Consider the following 16,853-nt stretch of genomic DNA (forward strand, 5'->3'; position numbering starts at 1 on the left):
CACCCGTGCGGGCTCAGGGCAGTGAGCGCACAGACCCAAACCCAAACCCAAACCCCGGCTCTGTCATGGCCCGGGGAGGGCTGGGGCTGTAGGAACAACTCCTCCTTATTTTCCCTCTCCTGGAAGCTGGGAATACTAAAGGCTTGTAGCTGGCCACTATTGGACTGCAGATTTTGAAGATAAGGCAGAGCACTTCCCAGTCCTCCTGTCACCTTCCAGCTCTCTGCCTTAACCATATTTCTCCACACTTTCCTTCAACCAATGCTTTCCCAAACCAACACCAAATCTTCACAACACCATATTGTGCATTTCCAGCTCCTTGAACCTGCTGTTTTACCCCAAAATTCCGAAGTTGAGGCTTGTGCAGACCCTTGTCTTTGACAGGAGCCGAGCTACCCGAGCTCTGCAACAATCGCGCTGCCCAAAGTCTGTAGAGACACTGAGCTCCATTTCCAAGGTGTTAACAGCCACGCCTTCACCCATCAAGTTTTTTGTAAAGACATTAGCGCACATCTTCCATATCTAATCGAAGCCTTCAGCTTGAAGCCATTCCCCCTGGGTCCTATAACCACACGTAAAAACCCCTCTCCATCTTTCCCCCAGGCTCCCTTCAGGCACTGGAAGGAGCAGAAGGGAGCCTTGCGCACCTGACAACGGCCGAACAGGGCTGTTCCCGCTATCCCAACACGTTCCCAAGGAGTTCTCCCGCAGCCCAGCCCACCCCTGCCATCCCAACTCGTCTCTAAGGCGTTCTCCCGCAGCCCATCCCACCCCAGCGCCGCTATCCCAGCCCATTCCCAAGGCGCTCCCCAAGGGCACCCCCCGCCCCGCGCTCCCCTCAGGCTCCCGCGCCTGCGCGCGCCTGCGCCGAGCGGCGCCATGGCGGCCTGGACGTGCTGCCGGGTGGCCGCCGTGTCCTGCCTGGTGCTCTGCGTGTCGCTGCTGCTGCCCCGCGCCTTCCTGCCCCGGGCCGGCGGCAGGCAGGAGCCCGGCGGCAGGCAGGAGCCCGGCGCCGCGCCGCCCGAGGGTAAGAGGCCGCTCCGAGCCCCCGTGTTCCCCCGCGGTGAGCCCGGGCCGTGAGGGCTCCGTGAGGGCTCCGTGAGGGGCCGGGGCTGCAGGGAGCTCGGCATGGAAACGTAGCGTAATTCCCCTTCGCGCGTCTGTCCCCTTAGCGACTGTGGAGTGCCGGAGGAGTCCTTCGTGGTCACCGCTGTGTTCTGCTTACTTCCTTTTAAAAAAATAGCTCAAAGCCTTCAAAGTATCATTTTGTTTATGTGCGGGTTATTAAAGCTTCCCGGAAAGTGACAAATCCATTCCACTTTTTTCGTTTGTTTTTTTTATTGCACTGCATCCCTTCATTGTTTTGTTATTTTGTGTACGGAGTGCTTTTTGTTGTCGCATATGAAATAAAAATTCATTTGAGTCGTTTTCATTGTTCAGTTTCCTACGCCAGCGTTTTAAGGTTTTGTTTTCATGCACCAGGCTCTCATAATGCTGTTGGTTTGTTTTAGGCTCAGGTCCTGTCCATTCAGCCCCCCACTGTGTCCTTCGTGCCCTCCCACTCTGCATGGCCTCTCTTGAAGTTCTCAAGGGTTCATACAAGCATCTCCCATCCTTTTTATGCCCATTGCCTTTTAATGTGGAGGTTTTTTTCTCCCCAAGGTGCTTCACAAGAGTAGCTGGTATCATAACCCCTAGTCTTGGCAGAGAGGGAGTTTTGCCCAGGGCAAGCCAGAGGTGAGGCTGGTGGAAGCAGAGAATTTAACAAGTTCTTCAGGATGCTGTCCCACAGGGGCTCATGTTCAGTGACTTCCAACAGCCTGGTTCTTCCATGTCTGCACTCTTCAGTGACATGGATTTCATTTAGTGTTTCATTTCAGGGTTATGTTGAAGCCAGATTTAGGATTTCCATGCTACAGCATCCCTTTCGTGGTTACTGTGTGTATTTTTGGTCTTTAAGAACTTGAAAACAGGTTGTCAGCACTGTAGATCTGCAGGTGTATGGCTCCATTGCAGGATCTCCTCACACTGAAAACCATGAAGGCCCAGCAGGCAGCACAGGTGAGGACTGGAGTCACCTGCCTGGAGCAGGGATGGGAGCAGGTCTTCTGGGAGGTGGCACCTGGCTCCCCATTAACTTCTGTCCCTGCACAGCTCCCAGCTGATCCCACAGCAGTGCCAGATTGTGGAATTTGACACACAGTTTTCCCAGAGCAATGGAATCTTAATCAGTTGTCAATTAATGTGGTGCTCCTTCCTGTGGCTGCAGGTTGATCTGACAGAAAAACTAGCTTTAAAAACCCCAACAACAAACTTGTCCTCCAATTATTTTCAATGCCATCTGTCAAATGAGTGATGTTCATACCTATTCTAGCACAGCTGGCTCTGAGCAGTGCTGTGATAGGGTGGTTAAGCACAGCTACAATTAACTGCTTAAAATTGGTAACATAAATAGTCTTTACATCCTCAATATTGTAAATGCTTCCTGTTATTCCTGCAGAGATCACAGGACAGCACAGGCACCCAGCATTGCTCCCCTGTTGCACCCCAACACCTGTCTTTGGATGTAATAATTCATATCAGCTAGTCAGTTTTAAATCAGAGTTTATAGTCCAGATTTTCAACTTGATAGCAAGGATTTCATTACACCTGCTCTGTAGACCAAATTGTATTTCACCTGAAGTTATTTTTTTATTGGAAGAATAAATCTTGATTGAACTGCTCAATTCATATCTCTGTCATTAGTTGTCCTCTTCAGTGCACTAATAACTACAGTTACCTGGCAGGAATTTCAGGGGCTTGAGGTAATCATGTCATTCTTGAAGTTAATAAAGTGCTTATGGTAGTCTTGGGGGCAAAATGTCTCTGAATAAAACATGCTTAAAGTTTAGTATCATTTGTTGGAACTTAATGTTACCAGAAGGCTTTTTATCAAAACAGGCTTTAGGCATGGGAATGGAACATTGTCTAATAAAGTAATTTTCAGAGGTCACTTTTAGGAAAATGGTGAGCATTGAACTATAGAAGTTAATATTATCTTCCAGACAGGAATGTTATTCTTTTTCACAGTAATAATTTCATGTATATGACAAGGCTTGCTTAAAGAACTTACTGTGTTTGTATCACATTCCTAGTTGACTTCATAGACAGGCCTTAGAATGTTGATCTTTTGTTAAAGAGGAGCAAAAAGAGGATCTGCTAGCAGTTGTAAAAGTACTTCTTAAGTCTAGTATTCATAAATATTTGCCATGCATCTTGTAAACCTATTCAAGTTGGTAGTTTCAGATAAAGTTACAACTCCATGACAGCAGCAGACTCTGCTTTCTTAGAAACAATCAAATGGCATCAGTTTCACCAAAAAAAAAAAAACAAAACAAAACAAAAAAAAAAAATTCAGGTAACCCCCCTGCTCAGCTTAAATTTGTTCAATGCACACATCAGTTTCCTGCTGGTGTCCTGAAGAAAGTGATGTGGCAGAGAGATATGTTACCTAGACTAAGAGCTGCTGAGTAGTACAGTAACATAAGTCTAAATAACTTTATACATAGTTGAGTTTGGCTCAGTAGCAATTCCTAAAAGCCATTAAGTAAAACATATAACAGCTTTCATGGAAAAAAGATGCTTGGCTGGTCTAAGTATCCTGTCATCATCTGGTTGGTTGTATTCATTGTGTTGTAAATACAGCACCCCATCCTCATTGGCAGCTGGGTAAGGCAGCAAACAAGGACATGCCCTTCTGTGCTCACCAAGTGTCACTTGATTTTCTGGATGGAGAATATGATATTGTCTCCATTTGAAAATGGTTTGTTTCATCCCTGGTAGTGTGGAATCTGGTTCAAATCACAGTGGCACACAAATTGTTACATTTTCCATTTATATACTGTGCATTTAAGAGCTTTGTGCATATATTGCTTTCAAGTTGCCAGCACCCTCAATTTCCTGTGTAATTTGCATGGGTTCTTTATAATAAAAAACTATGGAAGGTAGTGTTTGTTTATTAAGGAAATAATTATGGAAGTGTGAAATCAACAGGGTAGATTTAGAAATAGCAGCCATGAAATTCCCCTTTAAAATTATATGATATTGGGATGTCTAGTGTCTGTCCTCTTGACCTGGTTATATTTAAGTGAATTGAATCTTTTAAAGCACAAAGAAGGCCATGTGGATAATTTAGAAAACTATTCACTTTAAATACAGTTTCACCTTTGTCCATTATTTTCTGCTTTCTTAATATCTCTTTTTTTTTAAAAAATAGACAATATTTACATAAGTATAAAATGTTTTAATAATGTTTACCTTCCCTGCTGCTTCATCCTCACCTTAGTGATGCTGCTCTCTGCATGACATCACACTCGTTTCCACAGTGACCTACTGCTACAGGGCATTCCTGCTGCAGCAGGGGCACTTTCTTGTAAATAAGATGCTATGCTTTCCATCACAGACTTTGAATAATTCACTAAAATTTAAGTGCATGATAACAGCTTCCTTGAAATTAAGCTAATCTGAAAGTGGGTTTGGTCAGTAGTAGTGTATCCTGGCAGTTACACTAAAGAACTCATGGAATGTGTGCTATCATCTACAAGAAAAATGTGTTTTTAATAGTGGAACTTCATGAATTATTGATACCACTTCCTAGTAAGTGTTTACTGCAATTTTCTGTGCTCAGGAATTTAGCTGCCTATGATGGTGTTTCCTAGCAAGACCAAATGTTAATTAAATTTTTCTCTTGTGTCTCATAAAAGTATTTGCAGCTGCGTACTCGCAGAAGTAAAGTCAGCTATTTACAGTGCTGCTCCAAACCTGCTTTTCATTTTCTTTCTGCAAGCACAGGCAGCCTGTCCCAGCACCAGGCCATGTGTGCCAGGGAGGGGGAGTTTTCCAGCTGGCATCAGGGATCTGATTGCCCAGCCTGGCAATCCCCACCTCTGGTGCTTCCATCCAGCGCCTGCCACCACCAGATTCCATGGCAGAGTAACTGAGTAACTCAGCCCAGCACCACTGGGTGGAAGGCAGTGCAGGTGCACATCCAAGCTGGATATGGAGATGGAAAGCAGGATGTCAGCTACACAGAGGAGTAAAACAGCGAATTTCACAGCAAAATTGTGGAAAGGATGGCAGCAGGAAAATAGAATAACGTGTGAGCTTAAATTTATTGAGGTTCTTGTGCCCTTCAGTTGCATGAAATCATTTGCAGCACCATTTCAGGCTCTCTGCAGTCTTACTTTGGCATCTGTACATCCATTTATGCTTGCTCTCCTTTCTTGTGTTAAATTAGCTCTGCCTAGAAAGGTTAGAAACCTCTAAATTTTTTTCCCTTTAAAATGCCAAAGATAATATGTCTCAGGCTATATTCAATCTCCTTTCTCACACTGCTTTACCTTAGACCTTTTTAAGGAGAATAGCTTGAGGTAACACCACTTTTCTTAATCTTTCATTACTTGCTTGGTAAAATCAGGTAAAATACTATTTCTTACAGCAATAACCAAAAATCTGTGCTGGGCAAACACTGCAGTCGTGTGTCAGGGTGTTAGGTGGATAATGGTTTGGACATTAATACATTTATATATTGAATGCCTTTGGGCAATATTGAAAGACCAGGCTCACAGTGGAAAACTGGTATGTTGATGGGAGATCTTGAGGAGAGAAACAAGGAGGAATCTGGCATTTCATGCTGCTGGAGATGCTGATCTGTTGAGTATTTGGACAAGAATATACCTATTAAAATCCATGTTTTGTTAATTGCCCTGCCAGCTCTTTCTCTGCTTAAAATCAAGAGATTTTAATTGTGTGATTCTACTCCTAATTGTGTAGGAGTAAAACTGCTAGGAGTAAAATTGCTAGGAGTAAATGGCTTCAAGTAAAACCGAATTCCTAGCACTGCAGATCACAAGAGACTAAGGACTCAATTCACAGACTTAGTCCAACAAGTTACTTATTCAACAGGGTGGTGAGTTTTCAAGCAGAGAAAATAGATCACTTATGGTACATGTAAAAGGTGGAAAGTAACAGAAGGGAAATGATCATTTTGTGTTCTTTTGCAGGGAAGCTCGGTCGCTTTCCACCCAGGATGCATTCCCACGCCACTCCCGACGGCAGAGCTGTCCCTCATTTCCCAAGGTCTCACCTTACTGAAGCAATTGCCAAAGCCAAGGCAGGTGGAGGTGGTGGTGGAAGCACTGGTGGAAGTGGAAGAGGTCTTGTGGGACAGATTATCCCTATATATGGATTCGGCATCTTCTTATATATTCTGTACATTTTATTTAAGGTAAGACCAACATAAATTGAAAAGTCAGGGGAAATAACTCAAAAAAACTTGGGAAAGAAAAATCTATACTCTCATTTCATTACCTTGTTCCATTTCAGCTGAGCTCAAAAAAATGCTTATGCTGGACCTTTGCCTGGTGGTCAAAAGATTGGAGTATCCTGTGAGTTTTGCTGTTGCAAAGACTGTAGCTAAGAATGCAGGGAAGGATTTCTCTGATCCTGCATTGGCCTCTTACGATTTTTTAAGGATTTTTTTTTTCCCCAGGAAAATATGCATGTCTAGAGTAATGTTAGATTAATTTTAAATATACACAAGTATTCTTTTCCCTGTTGTATGTGGCTACACCTTATATGTACTGTATTTGTCACATGTTATTTGTTCCAAGATTCTGATAGGAGTTTTCAGCTGGCAAAATCTTCCAGGCATCTTTCATGGTTTTGCTGCTGAGTGTGCTTTTCCATGGCTGCCTTCTGGCATATTTCAGTTTTCTGTATTTTTTTTTCCATTGCCTCTGGGGGGCTTATCTATTACTATTGTTGTAACTCATGGAAGGGCCATGTTCTTGTCCTCATCAGCTGGCTTCCAAGGGAAGAACTACTCCTGCAGAACGAAAATGCCCCACTGCTACACCTGGGAACATGAAGAGGAAAATCAGTGAGTTGTATCTGAGTTTGGCTCTGAGCTGTATCTGTGTAGCTGTTGACTCTGTAGTGGTTCAACAGGGTTCATCAAGTTCTGGGTGCACTGTAAAGCTGATGTTCCCTCCCATCCCCCAAAAAAAAGCCCCCAGACCAAGCCAGAATCTTCTGTGTTGGAATGAGCAAGAGTTAAAAAGAATTACTGCACTGTCACTTTCTAAGCTCATTCAGCCCATGAGGCTGTGATCACAGCCTGATCCCAAGCCCCTCTGGAAGGAATGGCTTTTCATGAGGTTTGCTGAATTAACTGCATGGATTTGCTGAAAAGCTGTGTCACTAATGATTAAAAGTGGATAATAGGATGTCCAGCTATTATTATATAATCCTTAATGGTTTAGTAAGAACATAGATACCATGAAAGCTAGTTTAATTTTTTTGAATTGGTATATTCTTAGCCATCATCAAGCAATTTGTCCCTTTTTTGCAATGCAGAGTTTTCATGCATGCAATAAAGACAGCAAATAATATTCTGAAATGTTAATTTGATTTTACCTAAACATTGGTGAGATAGATTCAAGTATCTGTAGGCACTTATTAGATACATTAATAAGCTCACTATTGAGGATTGGAAGAGTAGTTACCATTAGAGCCTTTAAATGTGTTGTGTTTAGCTGGCTAAACTGTAATAGGAAAGAAAAGTACTTAGGGCTTTATAGAAAGTGGTAGCAGGAAGGTAATTCTCTTAACATAGCTGTAATTTTCTTGGCATTAATGCACATATTAGGAATACCTAATGTACTCAGTGCTGAAGATTGTTTCTCCAGTGCACTCATACTGCATGGTGCCTGGCAATTTTGGGCAATATATTAGCAATGGTAATTGTATTTCTTTTTCTCTGATGCTTGGTGAGAAAAAGTAACTTTGCAGTAAGTTTGCCATCATTATATCCCAAAGAACTAACAGTGAAAATTATTCTGCCTTTTCCTAGAGCTCTTCATTTATATTCTTAAAGCATTCATGGCAAGCTGTAGCAGAGCAGGGGTCAGGTCACTGGATTAGGAACCTGAAGACTGAGTCACCACTTAAATAGTGACTTGGAAGAAGTAACTTCCTTTCTCTTTGCCAATTCCCCTTCCTCTTTTTTTTTTTAAAGTCTCAGACATGCAAAATAATTACATCTGTGTTGCATGAAGTAATGACAATCTGTGCAGAATAGGGATCTTTGTAAAAACAGGATGTTTGTTGATGGATTTCTCCATTCCTACTATGTTGAAGTTCCATTGTGCCTTTGTGCTGCTTAAATGAGTGTAATATTGGTATTTTTCTGTACCTTCTTAGACCAGAAAAAGTAGGTAAAACTCTTTAAGCTGAAAGTTTCAGTTTCATCACAGCCAGTTTGGTTTGGTACAGCATTTGCTACCTGTGATAATGGGACAGGGATACATTTTCAAGGCACCTACTGACAGATCTTGGGATTTATTTTTTTGTTTTGTTTTGTTTTACAGCTGACTATGAGCTCACTCAGCTCCAGGAAAGACTGAGAGAGACAGAAGAAGCAATGGAAAAATTAATCAACAGAGTAGGACCTATGTATGACAGGTGTGTTTCAAATTAGAGTATTTTAAGGAGAGGTTCTACTCTGATTAGAAATTTAACTTTCTTGCATTATCTATACTAAAACAGCATTTTTATTGCTACTTCAAATTACAGAAGTTTGATTTTACACATCCCAAGTCTTGTTCTGCAGCTTTTCTCCTTTCAGTATCTATATACAATATAAATAATTTTTTCCAACTTCATTTTCCTTAACCAGAAAAGCAATTATCCCTATCTTCCCCCTTTGTAGTGTGTTATTTGGAAAAAAATGACAGATACATGTAAACAGAAGATAAACCATCAACATTTAAAGTACATAAAACAAAATAATATCCTGAATTATTCTTTTCCAGTTCTATGGATTATTTTCCTACATTGAAATGCTGTTGTAATCTATGTAAATTCCTGTTAGAATAACCATAAAATCTTTCTTTAAGGCAGAATTGTATAATAATCTGATTACATAACTTAGTTCCACCCTAAATTCATGCATATGCTTCTAAATATAGAAGACAAAGGGTTGTAAAATCAGCATTCAGGATTTTATTATGTTTATTAATGTTTCCTACAAATCTGATATCACCAGTCTATGTTACAAAGAAACACTGGAAACAAGTGCATGTTTTTCATAAGGAGTAAAAAGAACAGATCAATAGGACAGTGCATACCTGCAGTGTGAAAACTGAAATACCATAAATATGGAGGGGAGGTTTGCTCAAAATGAGAGCTGTTCTGGTTGTAAATCATGTTAACTTTGTCTGGATCAGCCAAGGCCTGTTTTAACCCATCCTGTAGGAATTCTGTGCTGAACAGGCTCATTTTGTTCCTTTATGCCTCAAACCACTTCTCTTGAGTGCAGTTTTGCCCCCTTTGTGCCATGCCCTGTACAGTCTCAGGCAGACAAGGTGCCCAACTTGCCCATGTTCAGTCAGTGGGAGAGCCCCTGAATTGCCCTGGTTTTGTTAGTGGAACAGAGGATCCTGCTTTGACTGCTGCTCATCTGTGTTCTGGAGGCTGACACAATGCTCTACATGCACCTCTAAGCTGACAGAAATAGGGCTGCCCAGATATTGTGCTGATTCTCAGGATGGATTTTTTTTTTTTTACTGAGAAAATCGGTTTAGGGTCTGATCCAGTATTTGTTCTGCTCTGTGTTATTGGCCCAAAGCCTCTATTTAGTAGAACTTCCCCTCTTTGTTCAACCAGACTATTTATATAGATGGGTCTAAAGGTCTCAGGGGAAATGAGAATCTGAATGTAATGAAGAATTTTGTATGTTGCCTCTTTGAAGAGGAGGGGAAAGGCACCTCTTGATGGAGCAAATTGGAGCTGTTTTCAAGCACTTTGAAGCTTTCTTAATCTACTCATTAATTTCACTAATACCAGATAAATCTATTAAAATAAAACCTGTGGTTAGAGAGTGTAGTTAGAGTACTGAGCTAGTCTTATTCAGTCTGGATATTGATAGATTTAAATAAAAATGAAAGAGTAAGAGAGTGAAAATCAAGCTTTATTTATTGATCTGCAGTTAAACCCAAACACAGAAAAGTTAGAGACAGAAATAACTGGTATCAAGTTTCAACTCATGCTGAAAGACCCCAGGTGAGACCATGGTCCTTTACACCAGGTGTGGAACAGCAACAGCCAGCCTGTGTTGTAGAAAGCAGCAACCAGAAACTTGGATTTGCCTTTTTTTAATGATGTTTGAAGACCAACCTCCAAACCAATTAAGGACACCTCCTTCCAAACCAGGATACCAGCTGGAATTGCTACACTGTTAAATAGAGAAACAAGCTTCCAGAAATGCAAAACTATCAAAAAGTACAGGTACAGGTACTTTTAATAAGGCCTAGCATGTTGTAGGAAGAATGAGAAGCAAGGTAAAGACAGCAAGAGGAAGAAAGAACTGTCTGGCCAGGTCCTCAACAATGTAACCAAAAATTTCTATTTCTGGTAGTTAGGTAAGAAGAAGAAATAATGCAGATCACCTACCTACCTGTTTTTAAAGTCCTGTTTACCAGGGTGTCAAGTGGAAAAACTTATTTTTTTTATCATAAACTGAACAAAGGTGATATGGAAGAGTCAGAGGCTCCATGCAGTGCCATTTTTTGGGATGCAGCTGCATTTTGATAGTGATTACTTTAAGATCACAAAACTAAAGAAATACCAGTTAACACATCTGAAATGCCATTTCAGATTATTTAGATTATTTTCCCTGCAGTCATGATGGCTCTTTAGGAAATGCTCTAATCTCAGAGTAGGAATAAGAAACCTTTACTTTACCTGTTAGTGAGTTCTTTGGGACTCTACAAAGTGTAAATATTGCCATTATGAAAAACAGTACTTTTGCTGGAGCTACAAATACAGAGAGCAAAAACAATGACCTTTTCTTGCACTGTAAACCTTCTGCATCTGTTATCCTCTTAGTATTCCTAAGTGCATTATATCCTGGTAAATCTCCCATGTGCAGGCAGCCAGATGTCTTAAACAATGCCAGCAACCTACAGTAAGTCTTCCCAGAGGCCTTAAATGAAGTCAAAATAGCACATGGGCTTTAGTTTCTCCCTCTCTGCAGGGAAATTTGCCTTTTAACCAAGGTATAGGAGGAGGAATACTCTGAAATTCAGAGCCCTTGTGTTGCAATAGGACAGGAGTGTTTTCTAATGAGGGTATCCCACATATTAGGAATTTTCCTTTATGAAATGCCACAGTGATGCAGCTGCATTGCTTGATCCTGTTATCTGAGCTAGCTTATCTCACCAATGTGCTAAAGAGATAGGCCTCTCTGTCTTCAGCCAAGTGATATATATTCAAATTGGGTACAGTTCTGTCTGTGAAAGGAGGATTAGTTCAGCAATTCTGTCACAGCTTTGGTCAAAGGCTGATGGAACCATTCCTTTTTGTGGGCCTCTTAATTCCCATCTCAGATTCCACATCTGCATGAGCCAGGCTTTTGGGAAGATGCTGCCTCACACCTTCAGTTGTTTGTGGAACAGATTGCCACCACAGCTTGGGGGAAATCAGTGCAACCCATCTATAGTGTTGGAATATCAACTTTTCAAACTGGGCAAGGTGCTCCTTGGAAATGCACCACAGTGATGTTTTGCCTTGTGATCTCAGTGAAGCAGTTTCATCTAGTTAGGTGCTTATCAAACCAGCTCCTGAGCTAAGTTCAGTTACAGACACCTGTTCTTGCAGCTGTGCACAAAATCCAGCCCAGGATCAGCATTTCCACCTCCATCACACCAACCAGCAGTAGGATGCTAATCTTACTTTAAAATAGTGTGACTTTGCTGTCCTTAGTGGAGTAGCCATCATGTCACCATCATTCCTATTTAGGCAAAGTGGCACTAAGTACCTCTTGGACTGCTGCTCCAGTCCCAGCAGCTGGTAAGAGGAAAACCTGAAGGAGAACATTGCAAGTTTATTAGAATTCTGATAACTAAAATGAGGTTTTAAAACTGGTAGCAAGCAGTGTCTTTCTCATTCTGGCCTGCTGAGTTAGCAGGCTGCAGAGCACCCCCCTCCAAATACTACCCTTTTGTCCATAAGGGTTTTAGAAGCCTTTTTTCTTTGCAGAGAAAATAACTTGTAATGACTACATGATCTTATCTCTTGGAAGGATTTTTGTTACAGCAGTAGTTGTATTACCTAATCAGTAATAATTAGTAGATCCAGCAGTGTAGAACCAGACAAAAGTTTGCTTTCAATCTGATTAAAATCTCAGTCCTCTCCCTCTAATTCTAAAGGGTAAGTTACAGTTAAATGTAATTCTTTCTATTCTTTAATTTTCCTTCCTGTTTTTTCCCCCCACCTCCCCACCAGGCTGCATTGCTGACTGTAATGACTGGATGATCTGTCCAACTTGCAAATTTAATGGTCATAATGAGAGATTTAAGAGTCTTGAGGCTAATGACTGTGAGACATTTTGATCAGCCTCACAAGCTACACATGTAGCACAGATTCAGAATTTCATTTCCTTATAATACTTCATACAGGCCCAGCTGCAGTGCAGAGCACGTGCAGATGTTGAGGGGGGATCACACTCCTCAGTAGGTTTCTCCAGACTGTGCTGTTGGCATGGGCCAAACAGTTGGGTTCAAACTTTTCACAGCTTGTAGTAACAGTGGACTAAATTCTGGTGTCTAATATTTTCTAGCAGGACTCAAAATGTTACAACAGACCAGGAAAAAATGTTACTTCAGCAACTCCGAGAAATCACTAGAGTTATGAAAGAAGGAAAATTCATAGATGATATCTCTCCTGAGAAGGAAGCTGAGGAAGCTCCTTACATGGCAGATTGGGAAGGTAAGTGAGAGCCTTTCTTACCATTACCCTTACAAGAAAAATTGGATAAGGATTACTCACAGTTCCATATCCTTTCAAAGTTTTGGTTAACTTTATCCTTCCTTTTCCAGCAGCCAGTGTTCAAAATTTTGCAAGAGGTTGCTTGGCATTTTTTTTCCCCAGCCATAACAGAAAAAAATAGATTTTGAGGTATCCAACGTTTCTTTTGGTGTAAACACTGCCCTGTCTGCTGCCCAAAGTGGTATATGAATATTCACATATGCTCCATCTGCTGCTGGGGCTTGGCTGCTCTGGGTTTATATCTTTCCCTTTCTGTGCTGGGCTGGATTTCAGGACAATCATAAAACCCTTGGAAATCAGAATCAGTAGTTTTAGATAACTTACAGATTTTACTTTTGATTAGTCACTCTTTGTTAGCTCCAATGTGGTAAAAGTAAACTCCAGGAAGTATTTTAAAAACTATTTATTTTAATGTCCTTTCCATTCCTTGGTGTTTAACTGCTACATAAATTTGTTTTCAAGATATCTTAGTTGATCTTCTCTGTAACATAATTTTAAAGGCAGACCTAATTTCTTGCTTTTTAAAAAGCTTTCAAAAGTGATCCAAAACATAAAGTATAAACAGTAGCCTTGAGCTCTGTTCATAAAGTCAAGTTTATGATGTTATTTCTAAAATAAAATGCACAAAGTCATTGATGTATCTGTTTTTTCAACTCTCTCAGTAATACTGTTTATAGCAAATGTTCAAACCATGCATCAGGCAATCTGTAGGCAGGAAAGAAAGAAGGTTTAAAGATCTAAGATTCACCATTTTTACCTGCTAGTCCCCATAGCCCAGCTTTCACTCCTGAAAGTCAGGGTTGATATCCTGGCTCCCTAAAACTAAGTGATTTTTTTTTTCATTATCTCCCAAGACGACATGCTTTGCACATTCTTGCCATGGATTTAATACTGGCATTAAAGAGCTGACACTTGCACTGACAGTAGAAAAAACAACTGTCCTGGCCAGCTCTGCATCCACCATTAAGGTCAGGACTTCTTTGAAATGCTGTTAATACTCCAAGCTGCATATCCCTTTGTTCCTAAGGTTATCCAGAAGAGACCTATCCTGTCTACGACAATTCCGATTGCTGCAAGCGCAAACAGGACACAATCCTTGTAGATTACCCTGACCTGAGCCAGCCCTCTCCAGAGGAGCTGGCAGAAAGAATGGAGGGCATGGAAGATGAGGAGTATCCTTATGATGAAACCCTGCTGAGTGATCTCACCACAGGAATGGGTGGTCAGGATTTAATGCAGAAAAAGGATGATGTAACTCCTGGCAGGGAGGAGGAGAGTGACCTTCCTCCCAGCCAGAGCACTGGGGAGTGCTGCTGCTGCTGGGATGATGATCCTGCTGTCATAGCAGAGAATGCTGGATTTCACTCTGAGAGCTGCAGTGAAGTAGAAGAGACAAGCCAAGAGGACCTGTCTGTGGAGTCAGAAAATGAAAATGCAGCACTGGAAAAGCAAAAAGTCGGTGATTCAGAGGAGACAGGCACACTGAGAAAGCGCTACACCAAAGTACTTGATTGATAGGACACCAGTGGATGCTGTCTGGATGGTAAAGGTAGAGGTTATAAACTCTCCTCCATGTGGGTTTTCTTCCCAGTGAGGACTTCTCTGTGTTCATCTCCTTGACCTATTGCATTCTTGTGGTGCCAGTCACATCATCTGTCTCAACTGGAAGCCAGTGCCCTCTTTAGTGCACTCATCATGGTTACCATGATGCTGCCAACAGTGCTTTGTCCTTGATTTTTGAAGCCTTGTATTTTGGAGCAGATATTTGTGACTCGTTCCTTTTCAATTCTGAAGGAGCCATCCTTGGTTTTGCCCTCTGTCATCCCAGAGTTAAACAAATGTCTCTTCTGACTTTTTCAAAAACATCTGTGTGCTACCAGTTAGGAGAGTTAATCAGATCCTTATATGTACATGAGTTTAGTGGGATGCTGAAGGGCAAAATATGCCTTGTCTTAGCTCAGTGTTAACTGGTCAGCTGATCATAGTCACACACATGACTCTCTCAACTCTGTCATTGCTGTCTGTGCTTGAGAAGCTGCTGTCACTACAATCCACAAAGCTCCTGTGCTACCCCACAGCCCCTTTCCCCATTATTCCATGTTGTTGGAATGATAGCCTAATCCATGTTGTGTAACCTGTGTGAGCAAGACTGAAACGCTGTGAATTGTGCTTTAACTTTGCCTTAGCCCTGGTGAAATTCCCAGATGGTTACAGGATGTGGACCACAATGTGTGACAGCACTAAAAATATCCCTAAAGATTAAAAGCAAAAAGCAGTGATAAGGTTTGCCTGTAAAGGAGAGAACAGCATGAGGGGGACCCTCAGACTGAAGGTAGCTGGTAGGCTTTTCCTTCTTCCTGGAAACCTTTTTATGCTTTTGGAATGCTGTTGCCAGGGTCATGTTGAGGCAGCCCCAGGAATGGGATGAGCAGGGTGCTGGAGCCAAGGGCTCCTGAGGGGAGGTGGCAGGCGGTCCCTGTGCCCGAGGGACAGCCTTGCTTGTACAAGCAGCATGGCAGGTAGGACAGGGCCCAGGACAGGGTCCCTCAGCCCCCCGACCCTCCTGCTTCCCCCACGTCTGGGCACGGCTCAGGCCGTCACAGTGGCCGTGTGTGATGTCACCAGTCCCTGTGCCAGGCACCAGCGGCAGGGCGCTCGGCACGGCCACCCGCTCTGCGCGCCGCTGAATGTCCGCGGGGAGGGGAAGGCAGCGCAGCCCGGCCATGGCAGCCCGCCTGCGCACGGGACGGCAGCAGCGCCCCTGGCAGTGATGGCGGACGAGGAAGGCATGTGCCAGGAGGAGGCTGTGGGAGAGCAGGAGCACAACCAGCCCTCTGCCGTGAGTGCCGCCGCCCTCAGCTCGCTGGTGATGGCCATGCAGAGCCTGGCCCTGTGCCCGGCAGGGAACGGCGGGCAGCCCGGGAGCAGAGAGCGGCGCGGCCACCTGCCTTGGCACGGGGCAGCACAGAGACACGGCCAGCAGCGGCCAGAGAGGGAGCCCCGGGCCCAGGGCCTGAAAAACCACCAGCGCTGCAGGAGGAGGAGGAGGAGGGGCAGGAGGAGGAGGAGGAGCAGCAGCCCCTGCACCATGAGAGCCATTGCCAGCGCCCGAGGGACCGCGTCCAGCGCCTGCCTCCAGGAGTTCTGGCGGATCAAAATCCGCACCTGCCTGCCTGAAAAATAACAACCCGAGGATGAAAATGCTGTCACCCTCCTTATTTGGTACTTTGGCAACAGCACCTGTGCTCCTCTGACCCCTTAAGTAGGAGGTGATTTTTAGAAACTTTCCAGTTCCATGCCCACATCCTGCTTTGCCGGTGCCACCTTACATCCTGGGGTTTTTCAGGCTGTAACATCAACAATTTGAGACTAGATTTTTTTAAACAGAGTAAAGTTATCATAAGGCATGGAGTCCTAGGAATTTCTTTTTTGCTAGGGAATATTATGGAGTCCCAGCCTTCACATGGGGCCCATCCTACTGGCTCACCCGTTCCATCTCCTGGCATCAACAATCATTTGTATTGTATGAGCCCTTCCTTCTCATCCCTTACCCCAGCCTTCCTGGAGCTCCTGTGCTCTGAGCCACAGGGAAAGGACATGAATGGACTTGGCTACTGCATTGAGGTGACAGGAGTTACCCCCAGGAGGGCCACTGAGGTTCCTGGGGTCTGGAGGTGGGGTTGCTTCAGTCTGAGGACAGCAACAATCCCTGATGGATGAGTGAAGTCAGCCTTGCATAAAGGATTTTAGCAGGCCAAGCCAAGAATGTAGACAGCTGTTTCTTTGGAGAAGCAGCACATTGCAGTTTGGCCAGGAAGAAGTGCTGGCCTTCACATGGAGGTCCCTTCTAGCTGCTTCACAGGAAGTTCCTTTCAATGTTGGGGAATAAATTTTAAAAGACCAAACCAATAAACCAAAAAAACAACAGCAAAAATTCTTTCTTCCTGTCTTTTTTGGGATTTGGTGGCTGCCTGTGGGTTCCTCTG

General features: G+C 43.1%; 1 protein-coding gene across 3 annotated transcripts; it reads left to right on the top strand.

The window, feature by feature from the left end:
• Nucleotides 1–854: 854 nt before the first annotated feature.
• Nucleotides 855–16,801, top strand: RIC3 (RIC3 acetylcholine receptor chaperone). 3 transcript variants are annotated; one of them, XM_056493382.1, is made up of 6 exons: nucleotides 855–1,027; nucleotides 6,042–6,265; nucleotides 6,841–6,919; nucleotides 8,409–8,502; nucleotides 12,659–12,807; nucleotides 13,895–16,801. In XM_056493382.1, the coding sequence occupies exons 1-6, from the start codon at nucleotides 880–882 to the stop codon at nucleotides 14,380–14,382; spliced, it is 1,182 nt and encodes a 393-aa protein (XP_056349357.1). In that variant the 5' UTR covers nucleotides 855–879; the 3' UTR covers nucleotides 14,383–16,801. The 3 variants fall into 3 exon arrangements, with proteins under 3 accessions (XP_056349357.1, XP_056349358.1, XP_056349359.1); XM_056493383.1 differs by having other exon boundaries at nucleotides 12,662–12,807; XM_056493384.1 differs by having other exon boundaries at nucleotides 864–1,063; nucleotides 12,662–12,807.
• The last annotated feature ends 52 nt before the right edge of the window (nucleotides 16,802–16,853 follow it).

This window comes from Oenanthe melanoleuca, chromosome 5 (genome assembly GCF_029582105.1).
Source record: "Oenanthe melanoleuca isolate GR-GAL-2019-014 chromosome 5, OMel1.0, whole genome shotgun sequence".
Classification (NCBI taxonomy): domain Eukaryota; kingdom Metazoa; phylum Chordata; class Aves; order Passeriformes; family Muscicapidae; genus Oenanthe; species Oenanthe melanoleuca.